Source organism: Pseudopodoces humilis, chromosome 8 (genome assembly GCF_049639895.1).
Source record: "Pseudopodoces humilis isolate 2021_Gansu_Grassland_sample_001 chromosome 8, ASM4963989v1, whole genome shotgun sequence".
NCBI lineage: Eukaryota > Metazoa > Chordata > Aves > Passeriformes > Paridae > Pseudopodoces > Pseudopodoces humilis.
The window spans coordinates 1,305,564-1,321,713 of NC_142207.1; the positions used below are offsets into that span (position 1 = coordinate 1,305,564).

Below are 16,150 nucleotides of genomic sequence, written 5' to 3' on the forward strand. Positions count from 1 at the left end.
GGGGTTGGACCCTCAGCAGAGCTGGCTGCAGGTGCGAGTGGGATCACTCCCAGGATGTGCAAATTCCTTCTTGCTCATCCCAGTGGGAGGTGCGAAGTGCCTGTAGGTGAAGCTCGGCAGTGGGAAGCAGGAAATCCAGGTCCCGCTTCCAAATCTCCCTCAGCTTTTAGCTTCCAACACATCATCTCCTGCCTGAGCTGGTTTTCCTCCGTGCCCTGGGAATGGCAGCTCTCCCCACGGCTGGAAGTTGATCCAGCCGGAGCTGATGGATGTGGGAAGGGTTGGGCAGGGTCCAGGTGGGCTCAGAGGCTGCAGCTTCCCAGGCATCCCCCCATGGAAGGGACATTAAATCCCATCCAGGGCAGGGACAGCTCCCACCATCCCAGGCTGCTCCAAATCCCGTCCAAACTGGCCTTGGGCACTTCCAGGGACCCAGGGGCAGCCCCAGCTGCTCTGGGAATTCCATCCCACTCCTCCTAGACAGGAATATCCCATCCATCCCTGCCCTCTGGCACTGGGAGCCATTCCCTGGGTCCTGTCCCTCCATCCCTCTCCAGCTCTCCTGGAGCCCCTTTAAGCTCCGAGCTCTCCCTGGATCCTTCCCCTCTCCAGCCGAGCGTTCCCATCCCTCTCTCTCAGCCTGTCCCCAGCTAAGTCTGGCTCTCTGTGCCGGGCTCCGGGCTTTTATCGGTGCCAGCCCCGCCCCGGGCCCGCCCCTCGCCCGCCGCCCCCTCCCCATTGCGCTCCGCCCCGGCGGCGGCTCCGCTGCGCCCGGAGAGCGGCCCGGGAGCGGCGGCCGGGGCAGCGGGGAGCGGGGAGCCATGGCCGCGGTGCGTGCGGGGCCGGGGGCGGCGGGGCCGGGGCCGGGGGCGCTGACACCTCCTTGATGCTTTGTCCCCCGGGCAGGTGACGAGGGGCACCGCGACGCGCCGCAGCCGCCTGAAGCGCTCGGACGGCAGCACCACCTCCACCAGCTTCATCCTGCGGCAGGTCAGCGGCCGGGATCGGCCTCGGGGGGCTCGGGGAGGGGCTCGGGGGGGCTCCGGGACCCCCGTGCCCGGCGGCGCTGCCCGGGGATGCTCCGGCTCGAGTTGCGAACGCCGCCCGCGGGAGTTGGGGCTGCGCTCGGAGCCGGGAGCGTCCCCAGAGCCCGGCGGGGCCGCGCTTCGGGCGATGAACGCGTGCATTGTCCTCGCCTCGGGCTCCCGGCTCTGACCGACCCGCTGGGCATCCCGGGTCGTTCATTCCCTGTGACACCGGGACGTGCGCTTGGCTTAGGGAATGGAAGCTGAGCTTTCGGTCATCTCCTGACTTTGGGGTTTCTGGGAAAAAAAATGGTTTTAAATGTGTCAAGAGCATCGGCATCTCCGGCTGGGGCTGCTCGGAGCTGATGCCACAGCACCCCGGGCACTGCAGGAGCGCTGGTAGCCATCAGCATGGAACCTCCCGCTAACATTCCCCTTTTCCTCCTCTGTCACCCTTTTCCTTCCCTGCTCCCCCTTTTCCATCTCTGCTCCCAGTCTCCCACTCCTGACTGCCAGCTGTCCCCTGCTCAGACACAGACTGACATCCTGAGTCCCCCTGAAGCATCACTCTCACCCAAAAAACGCTGTTTGCAGTTAATATTATCCGTTCCATTTCCAAGAACAGCGTGTGGAACATTCCCCAGAGCACGAACCCGCATCCCAGATTCCTCAGTGACTCGAGCAGGAATCGAAGGGAGCTCAGGGAAAGCGGAACTGGGCCCTGCATGGATCCAGGATGCATGGAAGCGTGTTGTGCTCAGGACTTGGAGGTCAGAGAAAGGGATTTAAATAACCCAGGGAAGTTTCATTTTGCTTGGTGGCATCTCCTCGTCACGGCTCCAGCCGTGTCGGGCTGGCAGTCCCCGTTTCCAGAGTGACATGTGAGAGTCTCGGGGAGAATCTGACGTTCAGTGTGATCTGAGCCGTGGAGATTGGAGTTGAAACAAGGATAAAGGAACAGAAAGGCAGTTTTGGGTTATGCTGGAGGCTCATGGCAGCCGAGGAGATGCTGCCGGCGGCCGTGGGTGCTCCTGGGAGATCTCCTGGAGGAGCTCTCAGCTTGGCAGGGGTGCTGCTTCCAGAGCTGGGGTTGTGCCACATGGGAATTCAGGCTTTGTGCCTTGGGCACAGGGCCCTTGGCATCACCTGGAACACCTGGTGTCCAAGGGAGCAGGACATGGCCTGGAATTTTGGAAGCCGGTCTCTCTGCCTGGTTTTGGGGGACTCTCTTCACTCCTGGCCCCCACTGAGGTGTTGCTTTACACATTGGATGGGCACTTCCAGTTAAGAATAGGAAAATCTGGTGATGGGATGTTTTTCCTGTCCTTTACCCTCCCACAGGGAAGTTTTCCCTCCTAACAGGCTCTACAAGCAGAAGTGGAACAGAAAGTCCCACCAGCAGGGATTAGCTTCAGGTAACACCGTAGCTCTGATTCAAAAACAATCAGGAATTCTGTCAGTGAGATTTGTAATCAGTGTCCCAAAGGAGTTTAAATCTTTTGTAGATCTTGTATGCATTAAAAACTGAGCACTAGCTTCTTGCCCAAGCCCACAATACCTCTGGAAATGATATCCTTGCTTTCCTTCTGTGCCAGGAGAGACGCAGCTCCCTGGGATTTGAACTCATTACTTGACTTTTCATTATGTTGCATTTAATTTTTGGGTCCGATCCATTGCTCAGTCTAATTTAGTAAGGGAATAACGTTTGGAGGAGCTTTTGGATGTGTGTTTTTTTCTGTCCATGCTGTGTGGTGGGAAGCAGGGAGGGTCTGTGCTGCTGAGTGCTGTGTGTGTGTCCTCAAGGACAGCTCCCAGCTCCAGCCTCTCCGCGTGGGAAGCTGGCAGTGCCCTCTTTGCTGGGGGAAATGTTTCTCTGGAGGGCACAGGTGGAGTCCTGTGCTGCCAGGAACACACAGGGGTGTGCTGGAAATCAGGGGGATGCTGTTTAGAAACCCCCAGAGTGAGTGGGATCGCTGCTGTCCCCGAGTGACTCCTGATGCAGGAGATTCCCAGCTGGTGGGATGGGCTCCGAATCCGGGGGCTCAGCCAAGGCTGGGAGCAAAGCTGGCTCTGGAGGGGTCAAGTGTGGCTTTTGAGCAAGGAATGGGTGCACAAAAGTGTTCCTCTGACGTGGCAGGTGCTGCTCAATTAGAGCCAAGAAGCCCCTTAAGGGACAGGAGTCAATTATAAGATGCTAATTAGGGCAGCTGGAAACATGTGCTTGTGATTCAACACCACGGCATCAGAACTCCTCTTTGTGTTTTCTGGGGTGTTTTGTGTTCCCAGCCCTTGTGACCTGTGCCTGCACGGGATTTGGTGTTTTTCCTTGGAGTTCTGGCAGTATCAATTTATTCCCTGCGGCTTCTAAAGAGATTTATTTCACTGACAAAAGTTGTGACCTGTGCAGAACAGCAGAGGTTGTGTCAGAGCATCCGTCGCTTCTTGCTGGGGTGGAAGTTCAGCTTCCTCCTCCTCCTCCTCCTCCTCCTCCTCCTTTTTCTCCTTCTCCTCCTCTCCAGGTGTCTCCCAGAGGAATATTTACACATTTTGCCTTTTATTGACCCAACTGCAACCCTTGTGCAGGTGAGATTGAAACATGCAGGGTCTCACTTTGGAATGTTCTCCCTCACACCTCAGGGTCTGGAGCCCCAGGAGTGGCTGAGGGAGCAGGGAAAGGGCTGGAGAATTCCTGAGGGAGCTGGAAAGGGCTCAGCCTGGAGCAAAGGAGGATCCAGAAGGGAAAAGCTCTGCAGCAGACTCCCCAAACTCCCCTCACTTTTTTTTCCCCTCACGTTTTCTCCCAGTTTTTGATTTTCCCCTCACGGCGGGGGAGACCCTGAGGGGCTGGAGCGTGGCCAGGGAAGGGAACGGAGCTGGGAAGGGGCTGGAGAATTCCTGAGGGAGCTGGGAAGGGGCTGGAGAATTGCTGAGGGAGCTGGGAAGGGGCTGGAGAATTGCTGAGGGAGCTGGGAAGGGGCTGGAGAATTGCTGAGGGAGCTGGGAAGGGGCTGGAGAATTGCTGAGGGAGCTGGGAAGGGGCTGGAGAATTCCTGAGGGAGCTGGGAAGGGGCTCAGGCTGGAGCAAAGGAGGATCCCGAGGGATCTTTTCCCTCTCTGGAATTCCCTGGCAGGAGGGGACAGCCGGGGGGGTCGGGCTCTGCTGGCAGGGAACAGGGACAGGAGGAGAGGGAACGGCCTCAGGCTGGGCCAGGGCAGCTCAGGGAGGATTTGGGGACAATTCCTTCAGGAAAGGGTGGAGTTCCCATCCCTGGAGGGATTTAATCCCTGTGGATGTGACACTTGGGGACAGGGGTCAGTGGTGGCCTGGGCACTGCTGGGGACAGTTGGACTCAGTGATTTCAGAGGATTTTTTGGCACCAGCAGGGCCTTGTAATAAAATCTCCTTGAAACATTCATAGAAATCAGTGGAAATCCTTCCCAGCTTGTGCCAGAGACTTCAAGTGAAGCCACTGAGTGTCCCTGAGCAGCCCAAGGACATTTAACTTCGCACAAAACTATATTTAGATGTGCAGTTTTATTTCTGGAAGTTTTTTTTTTGCTGCTTCTTTAGAGATAGTGGAGGTTAAAGCCAATTTTCTTTTGAGACTTAGTTACACCTGGTGCTGCATCTCTGGCAGTGCTTCCCCTTTTTAAATATCATTTTTCCTGTGTAATATTGAGAGGAAGAGAAGAGCATTTTCTGTTACCAGAGCAGCTCCCAGGCTGTAACAACACTTTAAAGGTTGAGGATATTGCGACAAAAGAATTTAGAATCTCTAAAAAGAGTTTTGTGGCCTTGTTTCCATCGGGCTCTGCATGTCAGTGACCCTTTCTTGATGAACTTTTCGAGGTGCATCTGAATTCTTCCCAGAATTCTGCTTTTTTTTTTTGGTACCAAAATGCTTTTCCTCAGAGCATCAGCTGGGAATTGTGGTCTCTGCTGGAGGCAGATGCTGCTGGGAGCAGGGTCCATTCCAGTGGGAACCTGCAGTGATCCAGGCATTCCTCAAAATCCAGCGCTGATTACATGGAGAATAAAACGTGTCTGCAGAGGAGCAGAGCAGAGGTTCAGTAATTTAGCAGGATGAGCTCAATCCTGCCATGAGTCATTAATTTCTAAAATACAGCTTAGTGTCATGGAATATGATTATTCCTTAGGCTGAGCTCTTATTTTCCTCTCTCAGGAGCTGTTTCAGCATTTGACAGGTGAATAAAAGTTGTGCCTCATCCCTGCTGGAATCAGGGTGCTCAGCTCACTGGCAGCTCTCAGGTCACGCCATTTGATGAAGTAACAGTGGATTTAGTTTGTAAAAGATGAGGTTTGACTTTGTTAATCCAAATATTTAGGTTGAATCAAGGAGGGGGATTGAGGCTTGAGGTGAAATGAATCTTCTCAGGGTGTCCTGCTTGACTTTCCCTCAGGTTTGAGGTGAAATGAATCTTCTCAGGGTGTCCTGCTTGACTTTCCCTCAGGTTTGAGGTTTCCTCCTGCGTTCAGCACCGCAGAGTTTCCAACAGCTTTACAGAAGGACCTCGCAGCTCTGGGGGAAAGCTGTGCTTCCTGCTGATGTCACAGAATCTTGGAATCCTGGAATGGTTTGGGCTGCAAGGGACTTAAATCCCATCCCATTCCAGCTCCCTGCCATGGACAGGGACACCTCCCACTCTCCCAGGGTGCTCCAAACCCTGGTGGCCAGCCTGGCCTGGACACCTGATGCTGTTGGTTTGTCAGTGCTCATGGCCTGAGGTGAATTCCAGGTGTTTTTTGGGAATGGTTTGATCTCTGGGGCCATGCAGGGCTGCACTGGGACAATCCATGGCAGGAATTCCCTGTGAGGGACTGGGGAACTTCCATGGAATTGTCACCTGGCAGCTGGAGGGAAACCACCCCACCAAGGGGCAGAGCTGGGATTTTGGAATGCCTTTGGTGAGGAAATCCTGGGAAAATGAGGGCTGTGGAGTCAAGGCCTCCTTCCCTACAGCTTCCAGTGTGGAAGGCACTGAGCTGGGCAGCTCCAGGTGAGCCCGAGGCTCCCAGGACATGCAGAGGATGTGACTCCAATTTCCTGGGATGCTGCCCCTGTGGATATGGTCACAGCGATGGGGAGAGCAGCTGGGACCTTTCCCAGAGTTTCCTGCAGGGAAACTGATGGATTTGGAGCGTGTCCTTCATGGAGCTGGAGATCAGGGCAAGGTTCTTCCCCCAGAGGGTGCTGGCACATTCCCAAGAGCTCCAGCAGCATTCGTGATGCCCAGGGTGGGAATTTGGGGTGTCTGTGCAGGGCCAGGAGCCGGATCCATGATCCCGTGGGTCCCTTCCAGCTCGGGATATTCTGTGACTCCATAAACTTTCACAAGGTTGAAATAACAGTAAAAGGAAATGAAATGGATTTCTTTTTTTCCCTTTTAATTATAAAACAGGGAGTAGGAAAATTGGCTTCTCTCCTCAAATCTGTCATCACCGCGGCCGCGCCGAAGCCATCAGCCTTCTGCACATTCCCGTTTTTCCTCTGGAAAACTGCGTGGCTGGGAATCTCTGTGGCACCAGGAGGCTTAATTGAATGTTTCTTAATGTTCTAATTGAATCCCCAATTAAGCTCTCACTCGGTGCTCCGGTAGGAAGCGATGTGTTTGCAAGCAAATCCCGGTGGCGGCTGTGTTTTTCCCAAGGAAAAATCCCCCAGCTGTTTATTTTTGGCTGCCTTTGGATCCTCCAGAACCTCGGAGAAGTTCCAGGGGGGATGTCCACGCTGAGGTGTCCCCCGTGGCGCAGTTCCCATGGAATTGGGACACCGTCCATGTGTGGGGTCAGATCACAGAGCAGCGGCTCCTGGAATTCCTGGAATTGTTGGAATTAACGGGATCTGTTCCGTGGATTCAGTGCCGTGGATGCAGAAAAGTGGGAGCCTTTGGAATTGTGCCTTCCCAAAGGCCGTGTCCCATTCCCCAGCAGATGTGCTGACCGGCTTATTGTCTCCATGGCAACGAGGTTTGGGCTTGGAAATAGCCGAAAGTCACCCAAGAAAAGTCAGATATTAATAGGGAGCTACGTAGGGATGGAGAAAAAATAGGATTTGGCTGCTCCTCACCCCAAATTTGTGGGATTTGGGAGCGATCTGTGTGTCTGCAGCGGCCGTGGGTGTTTGTTTACGTGGCTCTGTGGAGCGTGACCTATAAAATGAATTCTCTTTAGGCGAGCAGCGTTATCCCAAGGAGGCATTTCCGTGGTGAGAGCGGAGGAATGGGAGCAGGATGTGAACGGGGCATGTTCCAGAGGTGAGAGGAAAAAAACACCTTCAAAGGTGTGGAAATAAGGGATTAAAAAAGAACATAAATATAAATATAAATGTAAATGCAAATATAAATATAAATGTAAATACAAATATAAATATAAATATAAGTATAAATAGAAATATGAATATAAATATAAATATAAATATAAAAATAAGTATAAATATTAATGTAAATATAAATATAAGTATAAATATAAATATTAATGTAAAGATATATAAAGATATATATATATAAATATATAAAAATTTATATATTTATATATGAATGCACAATGCTCTTGATGCCCCCCTTGGGTATTTAATAGGCAAGAACTAAAAGATACCTTTACAAACATGTAAATACATACATATAAAAGCATATAAATATTAGTATATATATACAGGGTATGAATGCACAATGCTCTTGCTTTCCCTCTTCAATATTTAATAGATAAGAATGAAAAAAATACCTTTACAAAGATGTAAATACTGAGATATGTATACATATGTATGTGTGTGTGTATATATATATACACATATATATATATGTATGTATATGTATATATATAGGTATAAAAGTATATATAAATATATGGGTATAAAAATATACATATATATGGGTATAAAAATATATATAAATATATATAGGGTATGATGCTCTTGCTGTCCCCCTTCAATATTTAATAGGAAAGAATTTTAAAATATCTTTACAATAGGAAATACAATAATTACAATAAATAGGAATTTATTTATATTTATTAATATATATGCCATTTAAAAGGATATATGTATGGATAGATAGATATATATAAATATCTATAATATATAAATAAATAGGGTATGAACACATGATGCTCTTGCTGTTAATAGGAAAGAATTAAAATTACCTTTACAAATATGTAAATTTATATTAAAAGGGATATAAATATAAAGATAGATAGATAGATAGAGTACAAATGCATGATGCTCTTGCTGTCCTCCTTCAATATTTAATAGGAAAGAATTTAAAAATACCTTAACAACCATGTAAATATATATATTAAAAGGGATATAAAGATAAATAGATATATATAGGGTGGGTACAAATGCACGATGCTCTTGCTGTCCCCATTCCTGCAATGAGGAATTCAGGAATCCGACACAACCTGATCCACACTGAATTAAATCCATTAAATCCAGGATTGAAGGTCCCTGGGCAGCCCCATCCCCACCTCCTGCTCCTCCCAGTGCCACCAGTTTGGTTTTCAGGCCCCGGATTTCTGCTGGCTGGTGCCTGGAGCGATCCCCCGGGAGGAGATCCGGGGCTGTGCCGACGTTTCTATGGACACCACACACACCCCATGGGCTGTGGAGGATGCAGAGGTGATGGTTGCTTGGGACTCCATGCTCAAATGTGTTCTGTTCCTCTGAAAGGAACATGGCAGAGACAGAAAGAGCTTTTTATCCTAAACCCCTTAGGTTTTGGGGGACCCACAGAGCTGGAAAAAAGAGCTCCTGAATTCCTTTCTGTTGGTTTCAGGGTTAGGGAGGGAAGCCTGCTGTGAACAATCTTCCAAATTGGCTTTAAACAGTAATCAAGCAGAGCTCTAGGAAAATGAAATCTAAAATTCCTGAGCCATGTTAAAAAGATCTGCTATTAAAAGAGTTTTTGGCTGATAATCAAATGGAATAAAAAGAATCCCAGACTGGTTTGGATTGGAAGGGACTTTAAAGCTCATCCAGTTCCATCAGGGACACCTCCCACATCCCAGGCTGCTCCAAGCCCCATCCAGCCTAAGGCACTTCCAGGGATCCAGGGAAATCCATCCCAGCTCCTCCCCACCCTCCCAGCCAGGAATTCCTTCCCAATATCCCAACTGAACATCTTCATAATGACTGATGGATAATTTGACAATTCCAATTTAGTGAGTGGGAATCAGAACAGCCTGTCCTTTGTTGGTTTAATTTTTGGCTGCTGGTGATGAGGTCTCCAGATAAAATGGGATTGGGAACAGCAAGCCTCTAATAAAAATGGGAAAAGGAAAAGGAATGCATGGGGGGAGGTTGGAGATCCCTCCTGGCCCCATTCTCTGCCCTGGTACAAACCCCATGGGTTTTTGGGACCTTTCACACCTCAGCCCTTCTGTGGGAGGTGCTGTTGGGAATTCTGGTGCCAGCATTCCCTGGGTGTCCCCACACCCAGCCCTGGGGGTTGTGCTGTTTGCTTTGGGTGGGCTTTGGTGAGATCTGGGCTGGAGGGTGTGAAACACTGAAAGGTTCTGGTGAAAACACAGCCTGGGAGTTACATCTGTCCCATTCCCACTGAGTAATAAACCCTCGGCATTCCCTTTCCTTGGCGCTTCCATGATGAGCATCACGCTTCTGGGAAAACCTTTTCTTGTCCCAAATCAGAGATTTAACATCCTTAAGTAAAAATCTGCAGGTTGAAATCCCTGGAAAAATCAGAGATCCCGAGCCAGGCAAGGCAGTAAAATAATTCCAGGCTGGAATTTCGCAAAATCCTCTTGAAAACGCTCCTTTGGAAATCGTGACTATCCTTTTATTGGGGTGATTGTTGGGATTTGCTGGGTGACCTGAAGCAGCATCAGACACCTGGAGAATCCCAAGTGTGTCCTGGAGGACAATCCCAGTTCTGTTCCTCACTTGTGACTCCAGCAAACCTCGACAACGTCAGAGTTACGTGTCCGTTTCCAAGGAGGAAGACGGATTCCGTGAGGCTTTTCCAACCAAATTCCACTGTTGAGTTGGATTTGCATTTTGCTTGCCCAGGTTCTTGTGGTGAGTTTCATTCTCCACTTCTGCCTCAAGGCCTTGGGAGACCTGCACGAGACAGGAGAAGGTTCTTGGGGACAACACTTGACACATAAAACGCTCATTCCCATTTTTGTGAAGTGTTTTTGGAGCCTTTTATGCCAAATTCCCTCTGTGAACCTCAAAGTTCACAAGTGGAGTGTTTGTACCGGGAATTAGCTGGGCTGTTCATTCCTTGGGTGATCTCCTCTGAAAATCTCACTGAAAATCAGTGGGAACTGATTTTCCCGTTAGGAGACACTTCATGACCTGCTGGGGTTTTTTTTTTCCTCCTCTCTTTTATCCATCAGAGAGTGATAAAAATGCCCTCAGCACTTGGCATTTCTTAGGCCTTAATGACCAGTCGAGGTTAATGGCCCGAGATGATGAAACCTCCAGGCAGGAATTCATCTTCCCAGAGCCTGCTGGCAATGAGGGCTGGAATATTCTCCTGCTGCTTTGGCTTTGAGCATCTTGGGCCAGCAGGAGAAGCTTCTCCTCCCTCTCCCTGCTCCCCACCCGTCAGGACTGGGGGAGAAAAGCTCCATCCGTGCCGTGGGTAAAGGAGATGTGCGTGACCTGGGGTGGCAGAGGGCTGGGACATGATCCTCACTTTGCTGGGGGCTGTGATGGGAGGAGAGGGAATCCAGGAATTCCAAATGGAGCCCCCTTCCTCGGAGGAGCAGGAGGTGTGGGAGAGGAGCAGAAGTGAAGAGTGAGCTGGGGTTAAAGCTCGTCAGGAAGGCGGAAAAGAGGAGATGGGAGAGCGTGGGGTGAGCGCTGGGTGGGAAGGATCCTTGTGGAATGAGTCATGGAATCGCTGAGGCTGGAAAAGACCTTGAAGATCATCAAGTGTAACATGAACCAGCACCATGGTCACCACTGACCCGTGTCCCCAGGTGTCACCTCCACAGGTTCTCTGAGCCCCTCCAGGGGTGGGGACCCCTCGCTGCCCTGGCCAGCCCATTCCAGCACTTTACAACCCCTGCCATGAAAGAACTGATCCTGACATTTCACATTTGACATTTCACATTTGACATTTCACATTTGACATTTCACATTTGACATTTCACATTTAACATTCCACATTTAACCTCTGACATTTGACATTTAACATTTGACATTTAACATTTGACATTTCACATTTGACATTTCACATTTGACATTTCACATTTGACATTTCACATTTAACATTTCACATTTAACATTCCACATTTAACCTCTGACATTTGACATTTAACATTTGACATTTCACATTTGACATTTCACATTTGACATTTCACATTTCACATTTAACATTTGACATTTAACGTTTCACATTTGACATTTGACATTTAACATTTAACATTTAATCTAATCCTCCCCCAGCTCAGCTTGAGGCTCTTTCCCCTCCTGCAGCTCCTGGCCCCTGCTCCTCTTCCCTTTCCTCTTCCATCTCCACTTCCATCTTCTCCTCCAGCAGCTCTGGCCTTGCCTTGGCTCTCTCCTTTTCACCAGTGCCTCTCTTTCCTTTCCTCTGCACTGAATTGCAGCAGCTGCCTCATTACCCACTTTTGTACCAGGCAAAAAGAGTGGGAAGAGGGGAAATCCCAAATTTTTGCTATAGTAACTAGTTAAATTCGGGTAAGGACGGCATGTAGGGTTTGTTTTTTTTTGTATTTTGTTTGTTTCTGTTTTTCCTGGGAATGTTGTTACTCTCTTTTATTCCCCATTCTGTGTGTCACAGCTTGTGTTTGTCCCTTAAACGTGACAGTGTTGGGACACTCCCTCCACAGCTGATGGGAGCTGCCCGGTGGACAGGGTGTCACATCAGCCAGGCCACGGCAACACATTGAGGGACAAAAATAAAGAGCTCCCCAAAACCTGACAAAAACCAGGGGCAGGGAAAAAAGTGAGAGGAAGGAGAAAAGGAGGGGGGAAAAAAGACCGGGAAAGGAGAGGTAGAATCTGTCTCTGGTTTGTGTGCAAAGAGTCTGTGAGCACAAAATGTGGGTAGTGGCCCTAAGGAGTGGGTGACTCTTTCCAGTTCATCTTCTGTCACTTCATTCCCCCACTCTTAGGTGTTCTGGAAGGAAAATTTTCCCTTAGGGAGCAGTTGGATGTGTCCTAGCCACACTCACTGCTCCTGGAGCAGCTTCCTCTCTTTTCATCCCTTTTTCCCCCCTTTCTTTTTTCTTTCTGGTTTGGTCCTTTTCCTTTCTCTTTTCCTTTTCCTTTGTCCCTGTAGAGTTTGGGTGAGGTTTGGTGCTAGAAGTGGCAGCAAGGGGACAGCAGAAAGGCCATCAGGAGTCACCTCCTGCCACGTGATGCCCTGTCCACGGACACTTCATCTCCAGCCTCTGCCCCGCTCCTTTTTCCAAGGGATTTTTCCAGGGATGTTGTTTATGGGGGTTCTGCAGGGCACTGAGATTGTCTTGACTTGGTTCTCTCAGGGGCCAAACCTTCACAAAGGAAATTCCCTTGGCTCCAAAGCCTCACCAAAGCCCATCCAGCCTGGCCTTGGATGTTTTATGAAATGTTTTATGGATTTATTTCATGTATTCAAGGATTCTTCTGCTCCAAACCATCCACAAGAGCAGCTCCCAGCCCTCCATGCCAAATCTCTTGGTGTTTTAAACTTCTTCATGATCCTGTGCTCTGGGTCCTCTCTGTGCTCAGGGATTTAGGAGGCTTTAGTGGGTTTGTGTAGCCCGGGCTGAGGAATAACTGAGAATCCCCCAGAACCTCTCACCTTTCTCAAGTGAAACTCTGGGTTCTTTCACCTGCAAACCCTTTCCCTTCCGTTTTTCACAGGTGCCTGTGCTTTCTGTGATGGGGGAATGAGAGGTTACCGCTTACAGGCAGGAGAAGCAGGAGCTGGGGAATCACAAGCTGGTGTAATTTATGCAGGAGCAGCGTGGGGGAAATTGCAGCCCACTCCTGTTCCACATAAATTATGGATGTACCTCCTTGGAAAGAGCTGCAGAGGGGGTTCAGGGTTTTTTTGGCTAATGAATCATTCCCTGAATTTCTACAGTACCTACATTGACTCAAATGTCTCCTTTTGGCCCCACCTTTCTTTTTACATCATCCCTAAACTTTGGCTGAACTCACAGCTCCGGATGTTTCTGTTTTCCTCACGACAGACCCGTTCCTTGAAGACCCTCTTTGGAAAAGGGGCTCCTAAATTTTCTCCCAAAATAAATTAGAATTTACTTTTCCCCACAGGAGAGTTTCCATCTTATGCTTTGGAGATCTCTGAAGAGATCCCTCAGCTGGTTTTGAAGGATCTGTGGGAATAAGTGAGTGTTTAGGAAGGTGCAGTCTGCTCTTGTGTGCATATATCCATGGATTTAGAACCTTTGGAGCCGTGGCCTTCAAGCCAAGGGCCTGGACAACAAAAAACCTTTGGAATTGAGTAGGGAAATAAAGGAACTGGAAGATATTCCTGAAGGAAGTGAAGGGTGCCGCTGCCTGCCGTGTATTTTGGGTAAAATATAGATATAATATTGATATTTCTGCAAGCTGAGGGGGCATTTAGAGGAATGCAGCCCTAGGAATTATCCATGAGGAATGTCTGGGCTGGGATCACTGCAGCAGAGGGAACATCCAGCAGCAGGGAGCCGCTTGGGAAGGGCTCTGGGGAGGATGTGGAAGGTGAAGAGCGGCTGTTTGGAGCAGGAGAAGATGGAACAGCTTTGGACCTAAAACGAGCCTGCTCCAAGGATACAGAACGTTATGGGAAGAACAAGTGGAAGTGTGATTTTCATGGTAATAAAGGAGTGGGTGGAGCAGCGTGGGCACCACGAGAGAGGGGTGGAATGAGGAGATGGAGAGAGGGGGTGGAATCATGGAAATCAAAATCCAATCCTGGAAAACCATTTGGATTTTGCCATGGATGCAGCAGGCAGAATTTGGAGATGCTAAAGAGAGACAGTAGGAATATTTTATTGTTCTTGTGTGAGGAGCCTGCCTGGGCTATATTTAACTGATCTCATGTGTGCTTTCATGAGGAATCTGTGCAGTTTCCCCCGTTCCATGACATTTTTTAAGCACAATTATTTATGTTCCAGTGGAAGGTGTCGCTGCCCGTGGCAGGGGGAGGAACAGGATGAGCTTCAAGGTCCTTTCCAGTCCCAGCCAGTGTGGGACTGTGACTCAGTGCCACATGCAGCTCAGAGTTTGGCAAATATCAGAGGACTTCAGCTGGGGCCCTGGCCATATGCTAATGTGAAATATGCTAATGAGCAGCTAACGAGCAGGGAGGATGCTCTGAATTTACAGCATCTCCCTGGGGTTTGGGGAATTTCAGATAAACCTGGATTGGAGAGGGGTAACTTTGCTCTCCACAGCAGTTCCAAGCCCTGCCTTTCTCCCATTCAGGTCTATTATTAGAACCCTTCCTTGGTACAGTGTATTTTAATAAAATCCCTGGGTTTTTTTTCCTATTCAGTTCTATTCTTAGAACACTTTCTTGCTAGGGTATAATTGAATACAACCCCAAATCAAAATGCACCGTGCTGATGGTTTCTGGCTCCCCAGTGTGCCCCTGTCAGGACTGTGCCTCTGAACTGCTCCTGCTGTGTCCACCCACGTGTCACTGCTTTGGAGGGGCTCAAATCCTTTGTTCCTAGAAAAGCCCTTTTTGGGTTGTACCTAAAAGGTGACATTTTGGGGTGGGATGAGCTTGCACTATTCCTATGGAAACAAAATACCGTGCAGAGAGGAAAAAACCCCAAATTTCGGAGCATTATTGGAAATCTGTGCCCATCTGGAGGGAGGAGCCTGCAGGGAGGTGTCTGTGTGTTCATCACAGATGCCTCCACTCCTGACACAGCAGATCCCAAGGGATCCCAAAGGATCTGCCTCCCTGACTCCCATGCTGGCCGTGCCAGCTGTGACTTGGTTTGCGCTTGAGGGGGTTAAGCTGGGCTTAGAGGGTGCCCTGAGCATCTGGCACGTCTGCAAATTGCTGTGGTCATCCCAGAATCCCAGACTGGTTTTGGTTGGAAGGGTTAAATCCCATCCCAATCCACCCCTGCCGTGGCAGGGACATCTACCACCATCCCAGGCTGCTCCAAGCCCTGTCCAGCCTGGCCTTGGGCACTTCCAGGGATCCAGGGACAGCCACAGCTGCTCTGGGAATTCCAGCCCAGCCAGGAATTCCCAATTCCCAATATCCCATCCATCCCTGTGGCAGTGGGAGCCATTCCCTGTGTCCTGTCCTGATCCAGAGCCCCTCACCAGCAATCCTCCCCACATCCAGGAGAGCAGACACAAATGTACCTGTGTTTCCAACAGGTATCCAGAAGTAATAATAATCTTCCAAAATGTAAACCTTCGACCAAAATAAATCCTGAGTCTTGCCTGGAATGGGGGCTGGGACCTTTGGGGCTGTGGGAGTGCAACCATGGAGGGATGCTCCTGGTTTGGATCAGGTCCTGGTTTGGATCCTGGTCCTGGTTTGGATTCTTGTCCTGGTTTGGATCCTGGTCCTGGTTTGGATCCTGGTCCTGGTTTGGATCCTGTCCTGGTTTGGATCAGCCCCTGGTTTGGATCCTGGTCCTGGTTTGGATCCTGGTCCTGGTTTGGATCTGGTCCTGGTTTGAATCCTGTCCTGGTTTGGATCAGCTCCTGGTTTGGATCCTGGTCCTGGTTTGGATCCTGGTCCTGGTTTGGATCTGGTCCTGGTTTGAATCCTGTCCTGGTTTGGATCAGCCCCTGGTTTGGATCCTGTCCTGGTTTGGATCCTGGTCCTGGTTTGGATCTGGTCCTGGTTTGGATCAGCCCCTGGTTTGGATCAGCCCCTGGTTTGGATCCTGTCCTGGTTTGGATCAGCCCCTGGTTTGGATCAGCTCCTGGTTTGGATCCTGTCCTGGTTTGGATCAGCTCCTGGTTTGGATCCTGTCCTGGTTTGGATCCTGCCCTGGTTTGGATCAGCCCCTGGTTTGGATCAGCCCCTGGTTTGGATCCTGCCCCAGCTCCTCCGTGGTTGTGTTCCCTCCCTCAGCCACTCAGATTTAGTGCAGGGCTCAAGTACAAACCCCTGAGCTTGTCTGAACCATCCCACTCTGCTTTAGGCTC

At 49.7% G+C, this 16,150-nt stretch overlaps 1 protein-coding gene across 6 annotated transcripts in view; it reads left to right on the top strand.

Annotated features, from left to right (window-relative positions):
- Positions 1–783: 783 nt before the first annotated feature.
- The window catches only part of CACNB4 (calcium voltage-gated channel auxiliary subunit beta 4), a 78,818-nt gene continuing 63,451 nt past the window's right edge, over positions 784–16,150 (top strand). For 5 of the 6 annotated variants that reach the window (XR_015773071.1, XR_015773070.1, XM_088058702.1 and 2 more), the window contains exons 1-2: positions 784–830; positions 907–990. Coding sequence is in view for 3 of the 6 variants with exons in the window: in XM_088058702.1 (XP_087914828.1) it covers positions 822–830; positions 907–990 (93 nt within the window). In the remaining 3 variants the exon portion in view is untranslated. The remainder of the gene's footprint in view (positions 831–906; positions 991–16,150) is intronic. The other variant, XM_088058703.1, reaches the window with a different exon arrangement.